We start from the raw sequence: 17,210 nt of genomic DNA, 5'->3' as shown, positions 1-17,210 counted from the left end.
AGAGATTAAAATAATTTAGAAATTTGAAATTCTAAAAAAAAATCTAAAAAAAATTCAAAAAAAATTCAAAAAATTTCCTTTAGTGCCGGTTGGTGTTACCAACCGGGACTAAAGGTGGACCTCCAGGCAGCGGCCACGTGGAGGGCCTTTAGTCCCGGTGCGAGTAAGAACCGGGACTAAAGGGGAGGCTTTAATACCGACCCTTTAGTCCCGGTTCCAGAACCGGGACTAAAGGCCCTTTTTCTACTAGTGCGAGTTTCAATGGAGGAATCTCCGGCAATCTAAAATATACCGGAGGCTGTCAAATCTGGACGGGAATCTAGACGAGTTTATGGCGTGATCTCTAGCACCTACCTCGGACGTCCTTAGGAAGATCCAGCCGTTGATCGGCTGCTGAATTCCTATATCTACCACCCCTCAATAAATTATTTTTGCGAAAAGCAATTATTCTTTTTGTACCGCATTATTTTGTGTGTGTAGGTGATCGACTTCGACTGCGTCACGCGGTCACTTTGGCAAGCCGACGTCGTTGTCCCAATCTGCTCGCGTGATCACCTTATTGGTCTAATCGCCATACCAACATGTTCGGTTGCCTCGGGGACTTCGGCATCACTAAGAGAGCTCTACCTCATCAAGTGTTCGGCACACGGGCCATATTTCTTTTATTACTCACTTTGCGTGAATTATTAATTATGCAACAATTTTTATTATTATTGTTATTACTATTATCCCCGGTTTGCACTATTTTCTGTGCACAGGTAAATGATCTGGGTCGGGCAGTGTTATCATCTCGGCGTACAGACATACCACGTCACCTCGCCTGGACTGGGGGCTTCGTCCTCACTTCATTAACCCACGTCGGGTACTTCGGCGTCACACCGCCGGCCTGCATCGGCCGTGCTATGTCGCCACTTCAGAGCGTCGAGCTCTTTACTTTGCCACCTCGAGACCGGCTTGGGGGCTGGGAGCTCATCCCGTCGTAAGCTCGGACCGCGTCATCAATACTGAGCACATTAACCAGCTATGTCGCTTTTATGCTCAAAAACTTTCAGTTTTAAATTTTGTTCGGTTCTACCAAGCATTATACTTTTTGGCAAAAAAGTTGTTTGTGACAAATTCCTTGTCAGAACTTTGTTTGTGATACACAAATTCAAATACCGTGTTTATCTAGGGGCTTTCTTTATGAAGCCTTTCCTCTTGCATATGATTATACTTGTATGGCTCCGTTCCTTGTTCGTGTATTACGCCACAATATACACCATGTTGACTTAAGTGTTTCGCAAGCTGGGTTGCCTGGCTCCTGTGCTTACCCCTACGTTCCCGATTGTCGACTAGGCGGTAAAGGAAGCACCTCTGTGATTGTTACTACCGGGTCATCCGAGTTAGTACCTCAGACTGGGTGAATCCGAAAGCTAGCGCTCTTATTGTTTTCAATCATGGTCGGCACACAACGGAACTCATGAGTACAAAAAATCTATTGCACAAGTCTCATAGTAACAATGAGCAACCGAAGAAAGGTATCGGTGGAGGTACTATTTTCTTCGAAGATGCTTGTTACACTTCGTCAGTAATATAGCATAAGTTCCCTGAGCGTGTTTTGTCTATTATAGCCTTATGGCATGATTGTCTGGTTATCGGAAACACCGTCGATACTTTCGACAGCTGGAGTACATGACACTTTTCGGTCCTTAACCGAAGAGGGAGAAGCCGACGGTCGTTTAAGACACATTTAAAGTTCGGGTGAACACATATATGATATAAGTACATCGGTACATACAATCATTATACATAAAATTCTTTTACCCAAGTCACTTGGGGGCTCTTAAAATTTATATGAGCTGTTTTATAGTAAATGTGTTTTCTCCTTGGTCGTTGCAAAGTCTTTTTCTACCGCTCCTTTTTCGATTCGAGTGTATGGTCAATAGCCGGATAACCCGTCTTCTCTCTAAAAAGCCGCTCGAGTTCAGTTCGCAAAATGGGCCTCGAAGAAGTACTCCGCCTTTGGGATAAGGAGCTCAAAGCCGCAAGCTGGCCCGCTTGAAGTGTTGAGATCGGGTGTGTCATGTTAAAGCAAGGCAGAAGCATAACTTTTTTTCCAATTTTCGGATTGGCACCGAACACTTGATCTTGTTCGGACGTCAAGTTTTTACTGACATTTTTTTGGTTTTCCAAGCTTATAGCACTTTTAAACTATTTGTGTGTTTTCAGCACAAGTCTCGCAGTGCAACGCCGGACACCTTTAGAGATTCAGCAAAAACATTCTCGGATATTGCTAAGTATGCATCGGTTTCGAATTGTGTCTTCGGTCAATAGTTGGGTTGCCCGGCTCCTGTGCTTGCCGCCTATGTTCTGCTTTGTTCGGCTAGGTGTGCAAAGGGAGAACCACTGCGATTGTGCTTCCAGCTCGCATGGTTAAGTACCTCAGTGGAGAAAGCCGAAAACTGACTGTCAAAATAAGCGTAAACTGGTCAGCGATCCGATGACTATGTTAAATGACAGGCCATTCATAATATTGGCCGAAGTGTTTACGGCTTGACCTCGGATGTCGCCGAACACTAACCGGGGGCTCATAGCTAGCTTCCCCAGTTTAAAACTCCTATAACTAAGTGAAAATTATAAAGCCCGCATATTCGATTGCCTCGTTTCCGCTAACACAACCGCCTTCGGGCACAGAGACGTCGGCTAAGGGTTGTCTTGTTATTGCGGAGACACCCTGCGTAGTATCTACAAAGGGGTAGAAGCCAATGATCGGCCACTTTTAACTGATAAACGGTCGCAACGGAGTCAAAATAAACATTTCATCGTCATTTGTATTTAATATACAAGGGCTGTCTTCCGTAATCATCATTATAAAACCATAAATATGCATCAATTTGACTTAAGATTTTTACCAAGCTGGGTTGTCTCGCACCTGTGCTTACCCATACGTTCCCGATTGTTCGACTAGGCGGCAAAGGGAGCACCTCTGTGATTGTTACTACCGGGTCATCTGAGTTAGTACCTCAGACTGGGTGAAGCCGAAAGCTAGCGATCTTAAAGGATCACATTGGTCGGCAACGACGGAAGTAATTTTTTTTTCATTAATACCAAAGAGTTCGAGAACTTTCCCCGAACTAAATCCTCAATATTTTCCTCCCACGTAGATTTGAGGTTAGGTTTCATGATCACGATAAGCATGACGACCCAAAGAAAGGAACCGATAGCGGGACTATTTTCCTTGGAAAATGTTTCTTACATTAAGTAATATAACATATCTTTCCGCGTACCTTTGTTTATAAAACGGTATGGCCGGATTGCCTTGTTTCCATAAATCTTTGCCCTTATAACGGCTTTATAAAGTAGGACAAACACTCCCCGGCTTCAGGCCGAGGAGGTTGAAGCCGATGGTCGGTCAACAAAGTTTTGTACAATGCAGATCCGAGCATTAATGATGTAAAGTATTTGGATACGTACAATCATTACACATAATTTCTGGTTTTACTCTGGATATCGATCCTTAATTCGGCCACCCATGCCCACATTATCATTCACTAATATTGAAAGGGCCGTATCGATCCCCTAATCTAGTGTTGCCACCCGACCAGTGTCTCGGGGGCTACTGCATTGACAATCCAATGCAGAAAATTTAAAGTGCAATATAGTTTTCGAGGAGATTATGTTCCTCAGGTTGGTCGGCCGCACCCAACCCGAGTCTCGGGGAATTTGCACACCGTTTTTTGTGTCCCGAAGTATTCTGCCGAGCTAGGAGTTGATCCTCAGGCCGATTTTGTGAATCAACCTGAGTCTCAGGGGCTACTGGGATCAGCGGTCTTATGTCATCCTTCAGGTGCATCTCAGGTTTTTAGACCGATACACACCTTGCGGGCTACTGGCTATATATCTCGGCAGAGAATAAATTGCACCAATCAAAAATATTGACAAAAAAGCGGCCCACGGTCGGGGTGATGCACCACCTCGGAAGCAGTCCATCATAAAGCTCGGGCGCTAGTGGCTGGCTCCATAGAGGGCATTTCCGACATTAAGCTCGGCTAAACTCCCTCAACTTTTTTAAACCAAGGTGATTTATGACACCTCAGATATAGTCCGACGTTGGAGCTCGGATACAATCCGGCGTTGGACCTTGGACATAGTCTGGCGTTGGAGCTCGGATACATTCCGGCGTTGGAGCTTGGAAGCGGTCCGGCGTTGGTGCTCGGCTGCAAAAAATACCTCGAATGCAGTCCGGTGTTGGAGCTCGGACGCAAGAGGACGCTGCCGCCCGGGAACAACTTCAAACCCGAGATGTGGCATAAAAATAACAAGGCATTGATAAAGGCCAAGAACTTAAAGGGGCTCCTCGGATACCCGACGTGTAAACTCTTCGGATTTACTTCGGCGATCCTCAAGATCAAAGATGGGAAGATTTATTGAACCAGTTTTCAAGACCAACGACCAAAGATGAAGAACAGTTCGGAAGAATCGATGAGCGCCCCCAACTTGAAGACCGGTTCAGGGGGCTACTGACAGTGTCCTGGATTAGGGGGTACTCACCACGTCGTCTCCCAATCAGTTGGATTGGGCCGAGGACCCCCATGGCCGTATGCTCATGGGCCAGTTCGGACAGCCGATGCATACACGAGGAAGATTCCACAAGACTTGGTGATCAAGACGAGGACTCCTCTCCACTGGCGTATTCGACTAGGACTCTTGTTATCCTAGGCCTCTGGTACATTATATAAGCCGAGGCCAGGCTAGCCGGTAGATTATTATGACATTACTCATCATACCTGTAGGGTTTAGACCACAACATACGATCTCGAGGTAGATCAACTCTTGTAACCCCTATACTCATCAAAATCAATCAAGCATGAGGTAGATCAAGAAGGCCCGAACCTGGGTAAACATCATGTCCCATGTCTCCTGTTACTATCGATTCTTAGACACACAGTTCGGGACCATCTACCCAAGATCTGCCGGTTTTGACACCGACACCGGTATTTAGAGAAGGCACCATCCATGTTAAGTTTGAGCCAGCCAGCAGGCGGAGGCTCCCAATGCTCATCAGGTAATACAACAATGTGACTTCTGGTGTACCCAGGGACGGTTGTACCAGCTGCATGCAAAATCGGGTGCAACGCAAATGACCATCTTTCCCTGTGTTAAGTCCGCCGGGGGGTGTTGTTGAATGCAAAGGAGCGGGAAAATATAGGCATGTAAAATTTTGTGTGATGCTTCCATGGGCGGGGTTTTTTCTCTAGTGTGATCCTCCTTATGTGCTAGGATCACCAAAGAATCATCAACACTACCATGTGTCATGTGTATCACAGTGGATGCATCAAATAGCCACTCTGGTCCAGTGTTCCTGACTGCATCAATGTCTGGAATCGCCCCTTGCAACCGTCGTGCCGTCACACCCCCGCCATGGATTCTAGCTCCCTCTCTCACTCATGGTTGGATGAGGAATGGGGTGAGTGCATGGGGGTGGTGTGCTAAAAGAAACATGTTCGTGTTGTTTGTATACGGCCCGAACGGTCCCACGGAGGTGACGTGGTGACCAGCCATGCTTTCGAATCTGCGCTCGTCATCGGACGGCTACCAAGGTGTTTGCTGTGGACCTCTAAAAATCTAATGTCAGATTTTTAGCCTTTTTATAATTTTTTTGGTTGAAGCCCTAGTAACTTTTTTACCTTTAAAATGTGTATCATTTCCAGCATGAAATCAAGACCAAGTTCAATGTAAAATTAGTAGCAAATGTATAAAATCCTAAGAGAGCATTGTCACATCGCAAAGATGAGAGCGACATTTTCGTAAAGAAGAGGAATAAGTTTCTTGTATGAGTTGGACTCTCAGCCGCCAAAATAAGCACACTTAATCCAATGAAGTGAAAGAAGTATGGGACTAGATGCAGACCACCAATCAACATCGGACTCTCAAATATTTTGGACGGGCATGTACAATTTCTTGTAAGACCGACAACGCACGCTAGCTGGCATCCTGCTAGCTTTAGCTGGTTCTCGAGTGTCCCTTCAGTTATTTTTCTTGGTGTTACCAAAACCGAAAATTTATATATGTGAAGTAGAAAAAAAGCCAATTTCGTGGTTTCAAGCCTTTCTAAAACTAAAATGAAATACTCCTACTCTAGTGGTGCAATTTTTGTCGGGTTTTTCTTGTGCGACGAAATTTTTGTCGGGTATGATGGTACAATCTTTCACCACTCACCAACTATTGAAACCACTTGCATACTTACCCGTAGGTCTGGTTAATTTTACCGGCGGAATCCATCTCCTTATTGGCCGCAACATCAAATTCGGGTGTCAATGTCCTGGCATTTGAATCGGCATAAATCTTTTCTTCTAGACTAGAAACGCAAATCAGCATTCTTGACGTGCATTCAAAGAGATGAATGATGACATAGCATGATAACGGAATTCCTGACGAGGCGTGCGTACGTTTGATGCACATGCCCTAACCACGGTGGTTCAAAGACCAGCGGCGCTTTTGGGCGGTTTCAGTTTCCGTATCAACAACAACAGCCTTCGTTGTGTTCAAAAAAAAAAAACCCCGCAAGGCGCAGTGTTTTTGTACGCGTAGGAGGGGCAGGCATGAGCTGGGTACACGTCGGAGATCAGATCCCGGGGCCCCACCACATCTGTCGCGACTCCAGCAAAGATACGCGCTGGGCGGCACCAAGAATTCCAGCACCTTCCCTCGCTGACCAGCGGGCCCCACAGCCGCAACTTGCCCGGCGACGGGCGACGACACCGCGTGCGTTTCCTGCCTGCTGCTATTTGACTCCAGCTCACGTCCGACTCCGCACGCCCCCCTCCGCGAACCAACGCGAGGTCCATGGACCGAGGGCGATCCGCAGCCGTCCACGGAGGAGCGGGCGGCCGATGCGGCGCCGGTCCACGGGGCCCGCGTGGGGGGGGGGGGGGGGGGGGGGGGTGTGGAACGCCCACGGCTATAAAGGGAGGCGGCCGCGCCCCGTCAGCTCATCCGGTTGGTCGGTCTCCTTCCCTCCCTCCCTATCGTCTGTTTCCTTCGGCCAAAAAGCTCCCCTGTTCCCTGCCCCTGCTCCGCCCCTCCTCGTCCCCGGCCTCCGCTCCGGTAAGCGCCCCGAATCACATGCTTCTCCCTCCTTTCTTCGCCCGATTTTCGTTTGGGCCGCCCGCTCGTGTCTCCGGGTCTCGTGCGGGTCTGTGCTCGTTGCTTGTTCCCGGCCCGCGGATCTGTGGATCCTGGTGTGGTGAAACCATCATATATGTGTGGTTCCTGCTTCTTACCCGCCATGGGAGGGAGAAGATCTAGTGGTTCATGGGGTTTAGAGGCGTGCTGGTTTTGGGTCTGGAAAGTTAGGAAAAGATGCGTAGTTCTTGGTTGAATCTGGGCCGTCCAAGCTGTGCATAAGTTACCGCTATTTTATCAGATATTGTAGAATTTCGGTTAGCGTCTGGAGATGAGGATTAAGGAAATAAAAAATTTCCGTGGTCTTGATGGTCTATCCGTCCCACGCAGCTGTTGCTGAGAATGGCCCTACTGCTGTCCTTTCGTGATGAAACGTTTATTACTTGTAGGAGTCAATCGGGGCACCTCTTCCGTTAGTTTTTGCTGTCCGGTGAATTTGCTTTTGAGTTAACCGTGTAAGGTTCATGAGATTAGCATCTTGCGATTCTTATCAGTTCTGGATGAAAACCCTACGAACAGTACGGAGCACTGTGCGACATGAGAAATGAATAGTGTGCAGCATGGGGCCCTAAACTATGACGATAAAGTGTCAGCAATTATGCTATGCATCGCTTTCTTTCTTAAGAGTCACCTACCCAATCAGAGTACCCTGTCCTAGCTAAGCACGAAATTTCCCTTTCTGCATTATGATGGCTCCGCAACGCTTCCCGTACCATCCCCCAAACAATGCTCATGCAAAACTCGTGCGAGCACTTGCTCTCTACGCGTCACCCACCTAATTTAGGCCACTCTTGGCCGGTGCCCATGTGATCCGGGATCCAAATTTCCACCACCTACTTGTCTCACCAACCTCCGGAATTTACTTGTGTTCGCAGCTCTCGGTAATTGGATGGCCTCGCCTACGACGCCGACGAAGTCCACCGGCGCCCAGGAGGAAGCCGCGGCCCGCCAGTCGCTCATCGGGATCTCCCAGTCCATCCCGGCGGCGGGAGAGGCCCTGAGCGTCAAGTCGCCGAACGGCCGCACGGAACACGGGCAGGACGACAGCGGGGCGGCCGACAAGTCCAGGTCGATGCTCATGTCCATCTCCAACCAGTCGCCGGAGGCGCGCCAGCCCACGCCGTGTCCGCACAGCAATGCCGCTTAGGCTTAAGCTTGATCTTAGGCCTGTAATAGTACTGATTAGCCCTGCAGCTGCAGCTGTCGATATGTTGCAGGCTCTTGTGTGGCGCCCCTAATAATCGCCATGTTCCTGGGTTTTCGGTGATGAAGTGATATGCAGTCTGGAATACTGATTACATAGTTATTACCTGCATGCGATGCGAGTCTGGTGTTGCTTCGATCTTGGTGTGGATGTCGTGTATTCGCCGTGGCCTGAGTGTGGTGCCATCGTCGCTCACCGGTGGATGTATGGCTCCTTGCGATTTCGTTCGTTTGATAATGTTAGAAGGGAAAGAGAGATTGTTGCGGAATTGTTCATTGTATTGCTTGAGCCTCGTGGGCATTATCTTGGAGTACAAGGCAAGGTAGAATAATATCTTACGCTATCTTAGCTTTTTTAATAATCACGATACTCAACATCCCTTCACGGTCACAACGGTAGCGACGTAGACGGGGAGACTGAAGAAGAATCCGAAGGGAAGCCGACGGACACCACAATCGTAACGGTCGATGCATCGCGGAGTCGTAGCTGGAGTGGAATCCGATGAGGTTGCTCAAGCAAGGCGGTAGCCCTTTGTGCCGTTTGTCGAGATAGCCGAGAGCGTAGGTGGTGTAGCTGTAGTCGAGGTAGCCATGCGAAGAACACCGTGGTCGGTGTCGAGTCAGGGGTCGCCGTGGAGCCGCGGAAGAAGAGAAGCGGCAGCGGCGGCCTAAGGAGGCGGCGGCAGCGGATAAAGAAGGAGCGCGACAGCGGTGCTCGAAGTAGGCGATAATGAACCCGACAGCGTGACGAAGACCGGCACGGATGACGTTCCCGCGCAAAGGGAGGCAGCGCAGCGCATATCACGTGGAAGTCGACGCGCGTGGACGACGGTGGACCAGGGCCGCAGCGCTACGGTCCGAAGGGGCAACGGAGCGACGGCGGGCAGGACGGGGCGACGGCGGGGAAGACCTCAGACCGGTTGCAGGGATCGCGTGACACGCTCGCTACGGCCCGACGGGGCGACGCAGTGGCAATGCGAGGATCGGTGCAGCCTCAGGGACGGCTTCAGTGCGGCGGTTGACCACGGGCCGCGGCACTACGGCCCGAAGGGGCGACACAGCGGCAGCGCGCGATATGGTGCAACCACAGGAATAGCCTCAAGGCGGCGGGGACCACGTGCCGTGGCGCTACGGCCCGAAAGGGCGACGCAGCGGCGGCGTGGATCGGTGCAGGCACGGGAAGAACCACGGGGCGGGGGCGACGCAGCGGCAGCCCATTGCTCGATCGGTGAAGGGACGCGCTGAATTCAGGGACAAGGTGGTGACGGTCGACGAGCAAGCCGACGCGCGGACGACGGCCGTGAGGGGCCTCCTATCGCGCGAGGCCGCCAGGTCAGGGCGACGGGCGGGCAGACGCACAGACAACGACTGTTAGGGGACGCCTGTGTAGAGGCGCACGGGGATCGACGGCGGCGGTGGGCAACGCAAACCAATCAAGCATAGATCAAAAAACCAAAAAGAAAAAAACGCCGATCAAAACGACCGGTGAGAGAGCGAAAAAACGGGGAGCAAGGGTTCGGAAAAAAGACTCTTTAGGACAGCCGGCCAACACGACCGGCAGACGAATCATAGATACGAGTGGCGTAGCCCCCGGCGGCGGTCATGGAGACCGACTGCCCCAGGGGCGGCGCGCTGGTGCGGAAGCGGCGGCGGATTGGGTTTAGAACCCGGAAACTGATACTATGTTAGGGAAGAGAAAGAGATTGTTGCGGAATTGTTCATTTATTGCTTGAGTTTTGTGGGCATATATATAAAAATACATGATTATCTTGGAGTGCAACACAAGATATAATAATATCCTACATTATCTTAGTTTTTCTAATAATCACAATACTCAGCAGATAATTAACATGTATTGGTCGTCCTACAGTCCATCGGATTCATTAATTAGTTGTTCAGACATGGATCTCCATACAAAGCTCGTCAACGGCGAGTAAAAAGCATAATAAAACATCACACTTGCGAAGCAGATACCGTTTGCCACCACTTTGAAAAAAAAACAATGCACCAAACGTAATTCTATTTTTTGCAAAAAAACATTGTTAGGCTGAGTTGGCGGAAAAAATGCCACATGAAAACGCATTCAGCGCTCGATCAATGTTTTCTGCAAAAGATTAGAGTTGTGTTCGGTGCATTCCTTTAATTCTTTAAAAAAAGTGATGGCAAACGGTATCTGCTGTCGTAATTATGATGATATTATGCTTTTTTTTCACTTCGCTGACGCAGATGAGGAGAAAACATGGGGTCTTCACGTGAAGCAAAAACAACGCGAGGATTGTCAATAGATGTCTACAATCGCGCTAATTTTCTACTCCCTTCGTTTCAAATTACTCTTCGCAGAAATGGATGTATCTAGAATTAAAATACATCTAGATACATCCATATCTGCGATAAGTAATTTGGAACGGAGAAAGTAAAAGCCAAATCCGATCCAATCATCTAAAAACAGAAATGCCAAATGGCATTTGTAACTATGAGCAAATCCTGCTTGTGCAGTAAGACATTCACCAACAATTCACTGCCGTTTTGTTTTCCCATCGTGTGATTTGAACAGACCGGCTCCGACGATGGAGAGGCAACTACTCCAATGTTCCATCTGCTCGCTTGGGGGAAGAAGACGATCCCTCACCCCCACCCCATTGCTCCCCTTGCGCGGATCATGTTCAGTTATCAACATACCAGGACACCAAGGTTCCTTTGAGGCATAGGGGTGCTTTCTAGTCCGATCCCACCACGATAAGTTATACTAGGAGGGTGTGTGTGGTGTTGTTTAGGAATATATCTATCGGGCAACATTTTCCATCTAAGATGTATTCATAACTTTTGAAGTTTATATACATTTCTTATCATTTCATGCATTACTCTACAAAATTTGGAAAGATGTACACTATTATGTCATAGTGTAGATTTGCATGTTTTTATGTCAGTGATTTTGTAATCCTTTCCAAACTCCAAGAAATCTACAAAATACCAGGAAACGATTTTGAGATGACGAAGACCTGCCATAGTAGAGGGCCAGGGGAGAGATATGGGGCCCAATATAGGCACGCCATGGAGCCATCCTCCCGGCTTGAGGTGACGGACTAGGCAATGTTGGAAATATGCCTTAGAGGCAATAATAAAATAGTTATTATTATATTTTCTTGTTCATGATAATTGTCTATTGTTCATGTTATAATTGTGTTATCCGGAAATCGCAATACATGTGTAAATACATAGACCACAACATGTCCCTAGTGAGCCTCTAGTTGACTACATCGTTGATCAATAGATGGTTACGGTTTCCTCACCATGGACATTGGATGTCGTTGATAACGGGATCACATCATTAGGAGAATGATGTGATGGACAAGACCCAATCCTAAGCATAGCACAAGATCATGTAGTTCGTCTGCTAAATTTTTTCTAATGTCAAGTATCATTTCCTTAGACCATGAGATTGTGCAACTCCCGGATACCGTAGGAATGCTTTGGGTGTGCCAAACGTCAAAACGTAACTGGGTGGCTATAAAGGCACACTACGGGTATCTCCGAAAGTGTCTGTTGAGTTGGCACGAATCGAGACTGGGATTTGTCACTCGTGTGACGGAGAGGTATCTCTGGGCCCACTCCGTAAGACATCATCAAAATGAGCTCAATATGATCAAGGAGTTGATCACGGGATGATGTACTACAGAACGAGTAAAGAGACTTGCCGGTAACGAGATTGAACACGGTATAGGGATGCTGACGATCGAATCTCGGGCAAGTATCATACCGGTAGACAAAGGGAATTGTATATGGGGTTGATTGAATCCTCGACATCGTTGTTCATCCGATGAGATCATCGTGGAACATGTGGGAGCCAACATGGGTATCCAGATCCCGTTGTTGGTTATTGGCCGGAGAGATGTCTCGGTCATGTCTGCATGATTCCCGAACCCGTAGGGTCTACACACTTAAGGTTCGGTGATGCTAGAGTTGTTATGGGAAATAGTATGTAGTTACCGAATGTTGTTCGGAGTCCCGGATGAGATCCCGGACGTCACGAGGAGTTTCGGAATGGTCCGGAGGTGAAGATTTATATATGGGAAGTCATCATATGGTCACCGGAAGTGTTCGGGGGTTTGTCGGTATTGTACCGGCACCATCGAAGGGGTTCCGGGGGTCCACCGGGAGGGTCCACCTGCCCCGGAAAGCCCTATGGGCTGTATGTGGAAGGGAACCAGCCCCTAAGTGGGCTGGGCGCAATTCCCCTAAGGCCCATGCGCCTAGGGTTGGGGGAACCCTAAAGGGGGCGCCCCCCTTGGCTTTGGGGGCAAGCCCCCTCCCCTTGGCCGCCCCCCCTCTAGATCTCATCTAGAGGGGCCGGCCCCCTTCCCCCTTCACCCTATAAATAGAGGGGTGGAGGGAGGGCAGCAACACCACATCCAAGGTGCAGCCTTCCCTCTCCCAACACCTCCTCCTCTTCCGTTGAGCTTGGCGAAGCCCTGCCGGAGAACTGTGAGCTCCACCACCACGTCGTCGTGCTGCCGGAGCTCTTCAACAACTTATCCTCCCCCCTTGCTGGATCAAGAAGGAGACGTCTCCGGGCTGTACGTGTGTTGAACGCGGAGGCGCCGTTGTTCGGCGCTTAGATCGGAATCAACCGCGATCTGAATCGATGCGAGTACGACTCCTTCATCCACGTTCTTGTAACGCTTCCATTTCGCGATCTTCAAGGGTATGAAGATACACTCCCCTCTCTCTCTCTATGACGCCCCCGATTTGACCGTATACTAATCATACACGCAAACGTGTACGATCAAGATCAGGGACTCACGGGAAGATATCACAACACAACTCTACAAATAAAAAAAGTCATACAACCATCATATTACAAGCCAGGGGGCCTCGAGGGCTCGAATACAAGAGCTCGATCATAGACGAGTCAGCGGAAGCAACAATATCTGAGTACAGACATAAGTTAAACAAGTTTGCCTTAAGAAGGCTAGCACAAACTGGGATACAAATCGAAAGAGGCGCAGACCACCTGCCTGGGATCCTCCTAAACTACTCCTGGTCGTCGCCAACGGGCTGCACGTAGTAGTAGGCACCTCCCGAGTAGCAGTAGTCATCGTCGACGGTGGCGTCTGGCTCCTGGGCTCCAACGTCTGGTCGCATCAATCGGGTATAAGAAGGGGAAAAGGGGGAGCAAAACATCCGTGAGTACTCATCCAAAGTACTCGCAAGCAAGGAGCTACACTACATATTTATGCATTGGTATCAAATGGATTAAGGGTATCATATGTGGACTGAACTGCAGAATGCTGGAATAAGAGGGAGATAACTAGGCCTTTCGAAGACTACGCTTCTGGTATCCTCCATCTTGTAGCAGGAGAAGAGAGTAGAAGGTAAGTTCACCAAGTAGCATCGTGTAGCATAATCCTAACCGACGATCCTCCCCTCGTCGCCCTGTGAGAGAGCGATTACCAGTTGTATCTGGCACTTGGAAGGGTGTGTTTTATTAAGTATCCGGTTCTAGTTGTCATAAGGTCAAGGTACAACTCCAAGTCGTCCTGTTACCGAAGATCACGGCTATTCGAATAGATTAACTTCCCTGTAGGGGTGCACCACATAACCCAACACGCTCGATCCCATTTGGCCGGACACACTTTCCTGGGTTATGCCCGGCCTCGAAAGATCAACACGTCGCAGCCCTACCTAGGCACAACAGAGAGGTCAGCACGCCGGTCTAAATCCAATGGCGCAGGGGTCTGGGCCCATCGCCCATTGCACACCTGCACGTTGCGAGGGCGGCCGGAAGCAGACCTAGCCTAGCAGGCGTTCCAGTCCAATCCGGTGCGCGCCGCTCAGTCGCTGACGTCACGAAGGCTTCGGCTGATACCACGACGTCGAGTACCCATAACTGTCCCCGCGTAGATGGTTAGTGCGTATAGGCCAGTGGCCAGACTCAGATCAAATACCAAGATCTCGTTAAGCGTGTTATTTTGAAATAACCATGGACACCGACCAGGGCCAGGCCCACCTCTCTCCTAGGTGGTCTCAACCTGCCTTGTCGCTCCGCCATAAAGTAACAGCCAGAGGCCGTCGGGAACCCAGGCCCACCTCTACCGGGATGGAGCCACCTGCCCCTTCAGCCCCCAACTCCGAACAGTATCATAAGTAATGTTCAGTATAAAGTATATAGCATATGCCCGTGACCACCTCCTGAAGTGATCACGGCCCAGTAATATAGCATGGCAGACAGACAAGAGTGTAGGGCCACTGATGGAACACTAGCAACCTATACTAAGCATGTAGGATTGCAGGTAAGGTATCAACAGTTGTAGCAACAATAACAGGCTATGCATCAGGATAGGATTAACGGAAAAGCAGTAACATGCTACACTACTCTAATGCAAGTAGTATAGAGAAGAGTAGGCGATATCTGGTGATCAAGGGGGGGCTTGCCTGGTTGCTCTGGCAAGAGAGAGGGATCGTCAACACCATAGTCGTACTGGGTAGCAGCGGCGTCGGTTTCGGTGTCTAGCGAGAGAAGAGGGGGGGGAAACAGTGAATACAATGCAAACAGATGCATAACGATGCATGACAAAGCAAAGCGTGATGCTAGGTGTGCCCTAACGCGGTATGAGGTGATACCGGTGAAGGGGGAAACAACCGGGAAAATATCCCCAGTGTTTCGCGTTTTCGGGCAGAGGAGCCGGAGGGGAAAAGTTACGAGTTCGATAGGTTAGGGATGCGTGGCGGACTAACGGGCTGCGTATCCGGGTTCGTCTCGCCGTTCTGAGCAACTTTCATGTACAAAGTATTTTCATCCGAGTTACGGATTATTTTATACTAATTTTTAAAGTTTAATTTATCTTCTAGAATTAACATATTATTCTAATTCGGGTTGACTAAGTCAATTTGACTAGTCAAAAGGGGATGTGTGGCCCACATGTCATAGACTATTTACCTAAACAAATAAATAAATTTAACTTATTTAAAATGGGACCTACATGTCATCTATTACTAGACTAACTTAGCACTAAACTAGTACTACTACTAACTAAGCCTAGCAACTAATTAAGTAAGGGCCGGCCTGGGCACAGCCGTGCACACACACTCACGCTCGGCCATGGCCTTTGCCGTGGCCAGCTGTGGCAGCAAACAGAGCAGAGGCAGGGGCAGCGCACAACTACGCAAAGAGGAGCTGCAGTGCGGCGGCAGCGGCAAGAGCAGCAACAGTACGCGGCAGCAGAGAGCAGCAGTAGCAAGCAGCAGCGCCAAGGCAACAACAAGAAGCGGAGGAAAGCAGCGGCAGGCACGTGGGCGCGCGCACGCGCAGCGCGCGGCCACGGCGCGGCCGACGCGCGGGCTGGGCGTGGGGAGCGACGGGCGCAGGGCGAGCGCGAGCTTCGGCCATGGCGGGCAGCGGCGCGAGTGGGCATCTATGGCGCCAAATCGAGACGAGGAACAAGGGAAAAACGAAGGGGATGCTCACGCAAGTCCGATGGCGAGGTCGGGGAGCGCAGGGGTGGCCGGACGCGACGAGCTCGACGACGAGATGCGGCGGCGGTGGCGGAGAAGACGACGCGATGGCGAGGCAGCAGGGCGTCCGAGCTCGAACCGATGCACGTAGTCGGTGGAGTCGGAGGCGCTGAAGCTCCAGGGCATGCTCTCAGGTGACGGGGAGGCCGGTGGCCGCGATGACGACAATGGCCATGGCAGCTACATCTCGGTCAACGAACAAAGCGAGAGCGAGGCACGAGGGGGGAGGGGGACGAGGGGATTAGGGTTCGTCTAACGCGTCGGGGAGTGTTTTATACATCACGGTGTTCCACCAGATGATCGACATGGCGACGGCAGCGGCTACGGCGGCGTGGATCTTCGCCACGCATAGGTTCTACCATCTCCTCTGTACAGAGATTAAAGAAGGCCTCTGGACGGGTTGGGCTACACTGTAGCTAGAGACCAATAGTGTATAGTAGGCTTTCTCTTATTCTTTTTCTGTGAGTTTATTTAGCTCCTGTTTTCCAATTAATTTAGATGTCCAATGATTTTTCTTTTAGTTTAAAATTTTCACATAAATACTTAGTGACATAACAGTGCTGCAAAAAAAGTTTCAGGTCATTTGTAATGGTTTAAAATAATTGTTTATTTTGAAGAGGCCAATTTAAATGTTATTGGTCCACTAAAAAGTTTATGTGGTTAATTTAAAAATTCATCTGATGTTGGATCACTTGGACAATTACCAGGGGATTATTTAGAATATTGTACACATTTTTGTCCTAGTGTTTGGTGAAATAATTTCTGGACTTTATAGTTTAAATTTGAGTTTGAACCAATTTGAGAGTGGGATTGTTTTCTAAATGCAACTTAAATATGATGATCATGATGACATGGCACATTAGCATGTGGTCACTGTAGCTAACCACTGGGGGTGTTACAAATCTCCTCCACTACAAGACATCTCGTCCCGAGATTTAAGAAGTAGAGTAAAGGGGCAAGGTTCTGGACACGAAATTCTAGCGAGTGTTCTCGGTCTTGGCTACTCTTCTCGAAGAGGTCGATCCATTACGTCGATGTCTTCATTTCTCTACTTCAGGTCATGATGAAGTCGGCATCCTTTCTTCGGGAACTCCATCGTACTTACGAAAGACGAAAGGGTGGTTGTTCTAGGAAAACGGACCTCTGCAAGGTTGACCATCTGGTCGATAACATTAGGGAAGGTGGGGGAGAGTAACTCTCGAATTGAAACTTAAGAAAATATCGAGAGCAAAGTAAGGAGGTATCATGGGAAGTTTCGAGCGGGCTGGCAATCGATCGATGCCTGACACAAGGCGTGAAAGGGGTTCAGAGCAACGAGAATAAATATTGCG

The 17,210-nt window shown here is 49.2% G+C and overlaps 1 protein-coding gene across 2 annotated transcripts; it reads left to right on the top strand.

Annotated features, from left to right (window-relative positions):
• Positions 1-6,810: 6,810 nt before the first annotated feature.
• On the top strand, positions 6,811-8,479 carry LOC125539627 (uncharacterized). 2 transcript variants are annotated; one of them, XM_087544874.1, is made up of 2 exons: positions 6,811-7,090; positions 8,040-8,479. In XM_087544874.1, exons 1-2 carry the CDS (start codon positions 6,826-6,828, stop codon positions 8,309-8,311), a joined length of 537 nt encoding a protein of 178 aa, XP_087401000.1. In that variant the 5' UTR covers positions 6,811-6,825; the 3' UTR covers positions 8,312-8,479. The 2 variants fall into 2 exon arrangements, with proteins under 2 accessions (XP_087401000.1, XP_048559083.1); XM_048703126.1 differs by having other exon boundaries at positions 6,905-7,086.
• Positions 8,480-17,210: the final 8,731 nt, after the last annotated feature.

Source organism: Triticum urartu, chromosome 2A (genome assembly GCF_056163025.1).
Source record: "Triticum urartu cultivar PI428250 chromosome 2A, HENAU_Tu73, whole genome shotgun sequence".
Classification (NCBI taxonomy): Eukaryota; Viridiplantae; Streptophyta; class Magnoliopsida; order Poales; family Poaceae; genus Triticum; species Triticum urartu.
Note: the sequence above shows the minus strand (reverse complement) of the source record. Positions and strands in the feature narration are given on the sequence as shown.

Coding starts and splice junctions, on each gene's coding strand:
- LOC125539627 (XM_087544874.1), top strand. CDS start 6,826: ATGGACCGAGGGCGATCCGCAGCCGTCCACGGAGGAGCGGGCGGCCGA. Junction 7,091..8,039: donor CCCGGCCTCCGCTCCGGTAA/GCGCCCCGAATC, acceptor TTGTGTTCGCAG/CTCTCGGTAATTGGATGGCC.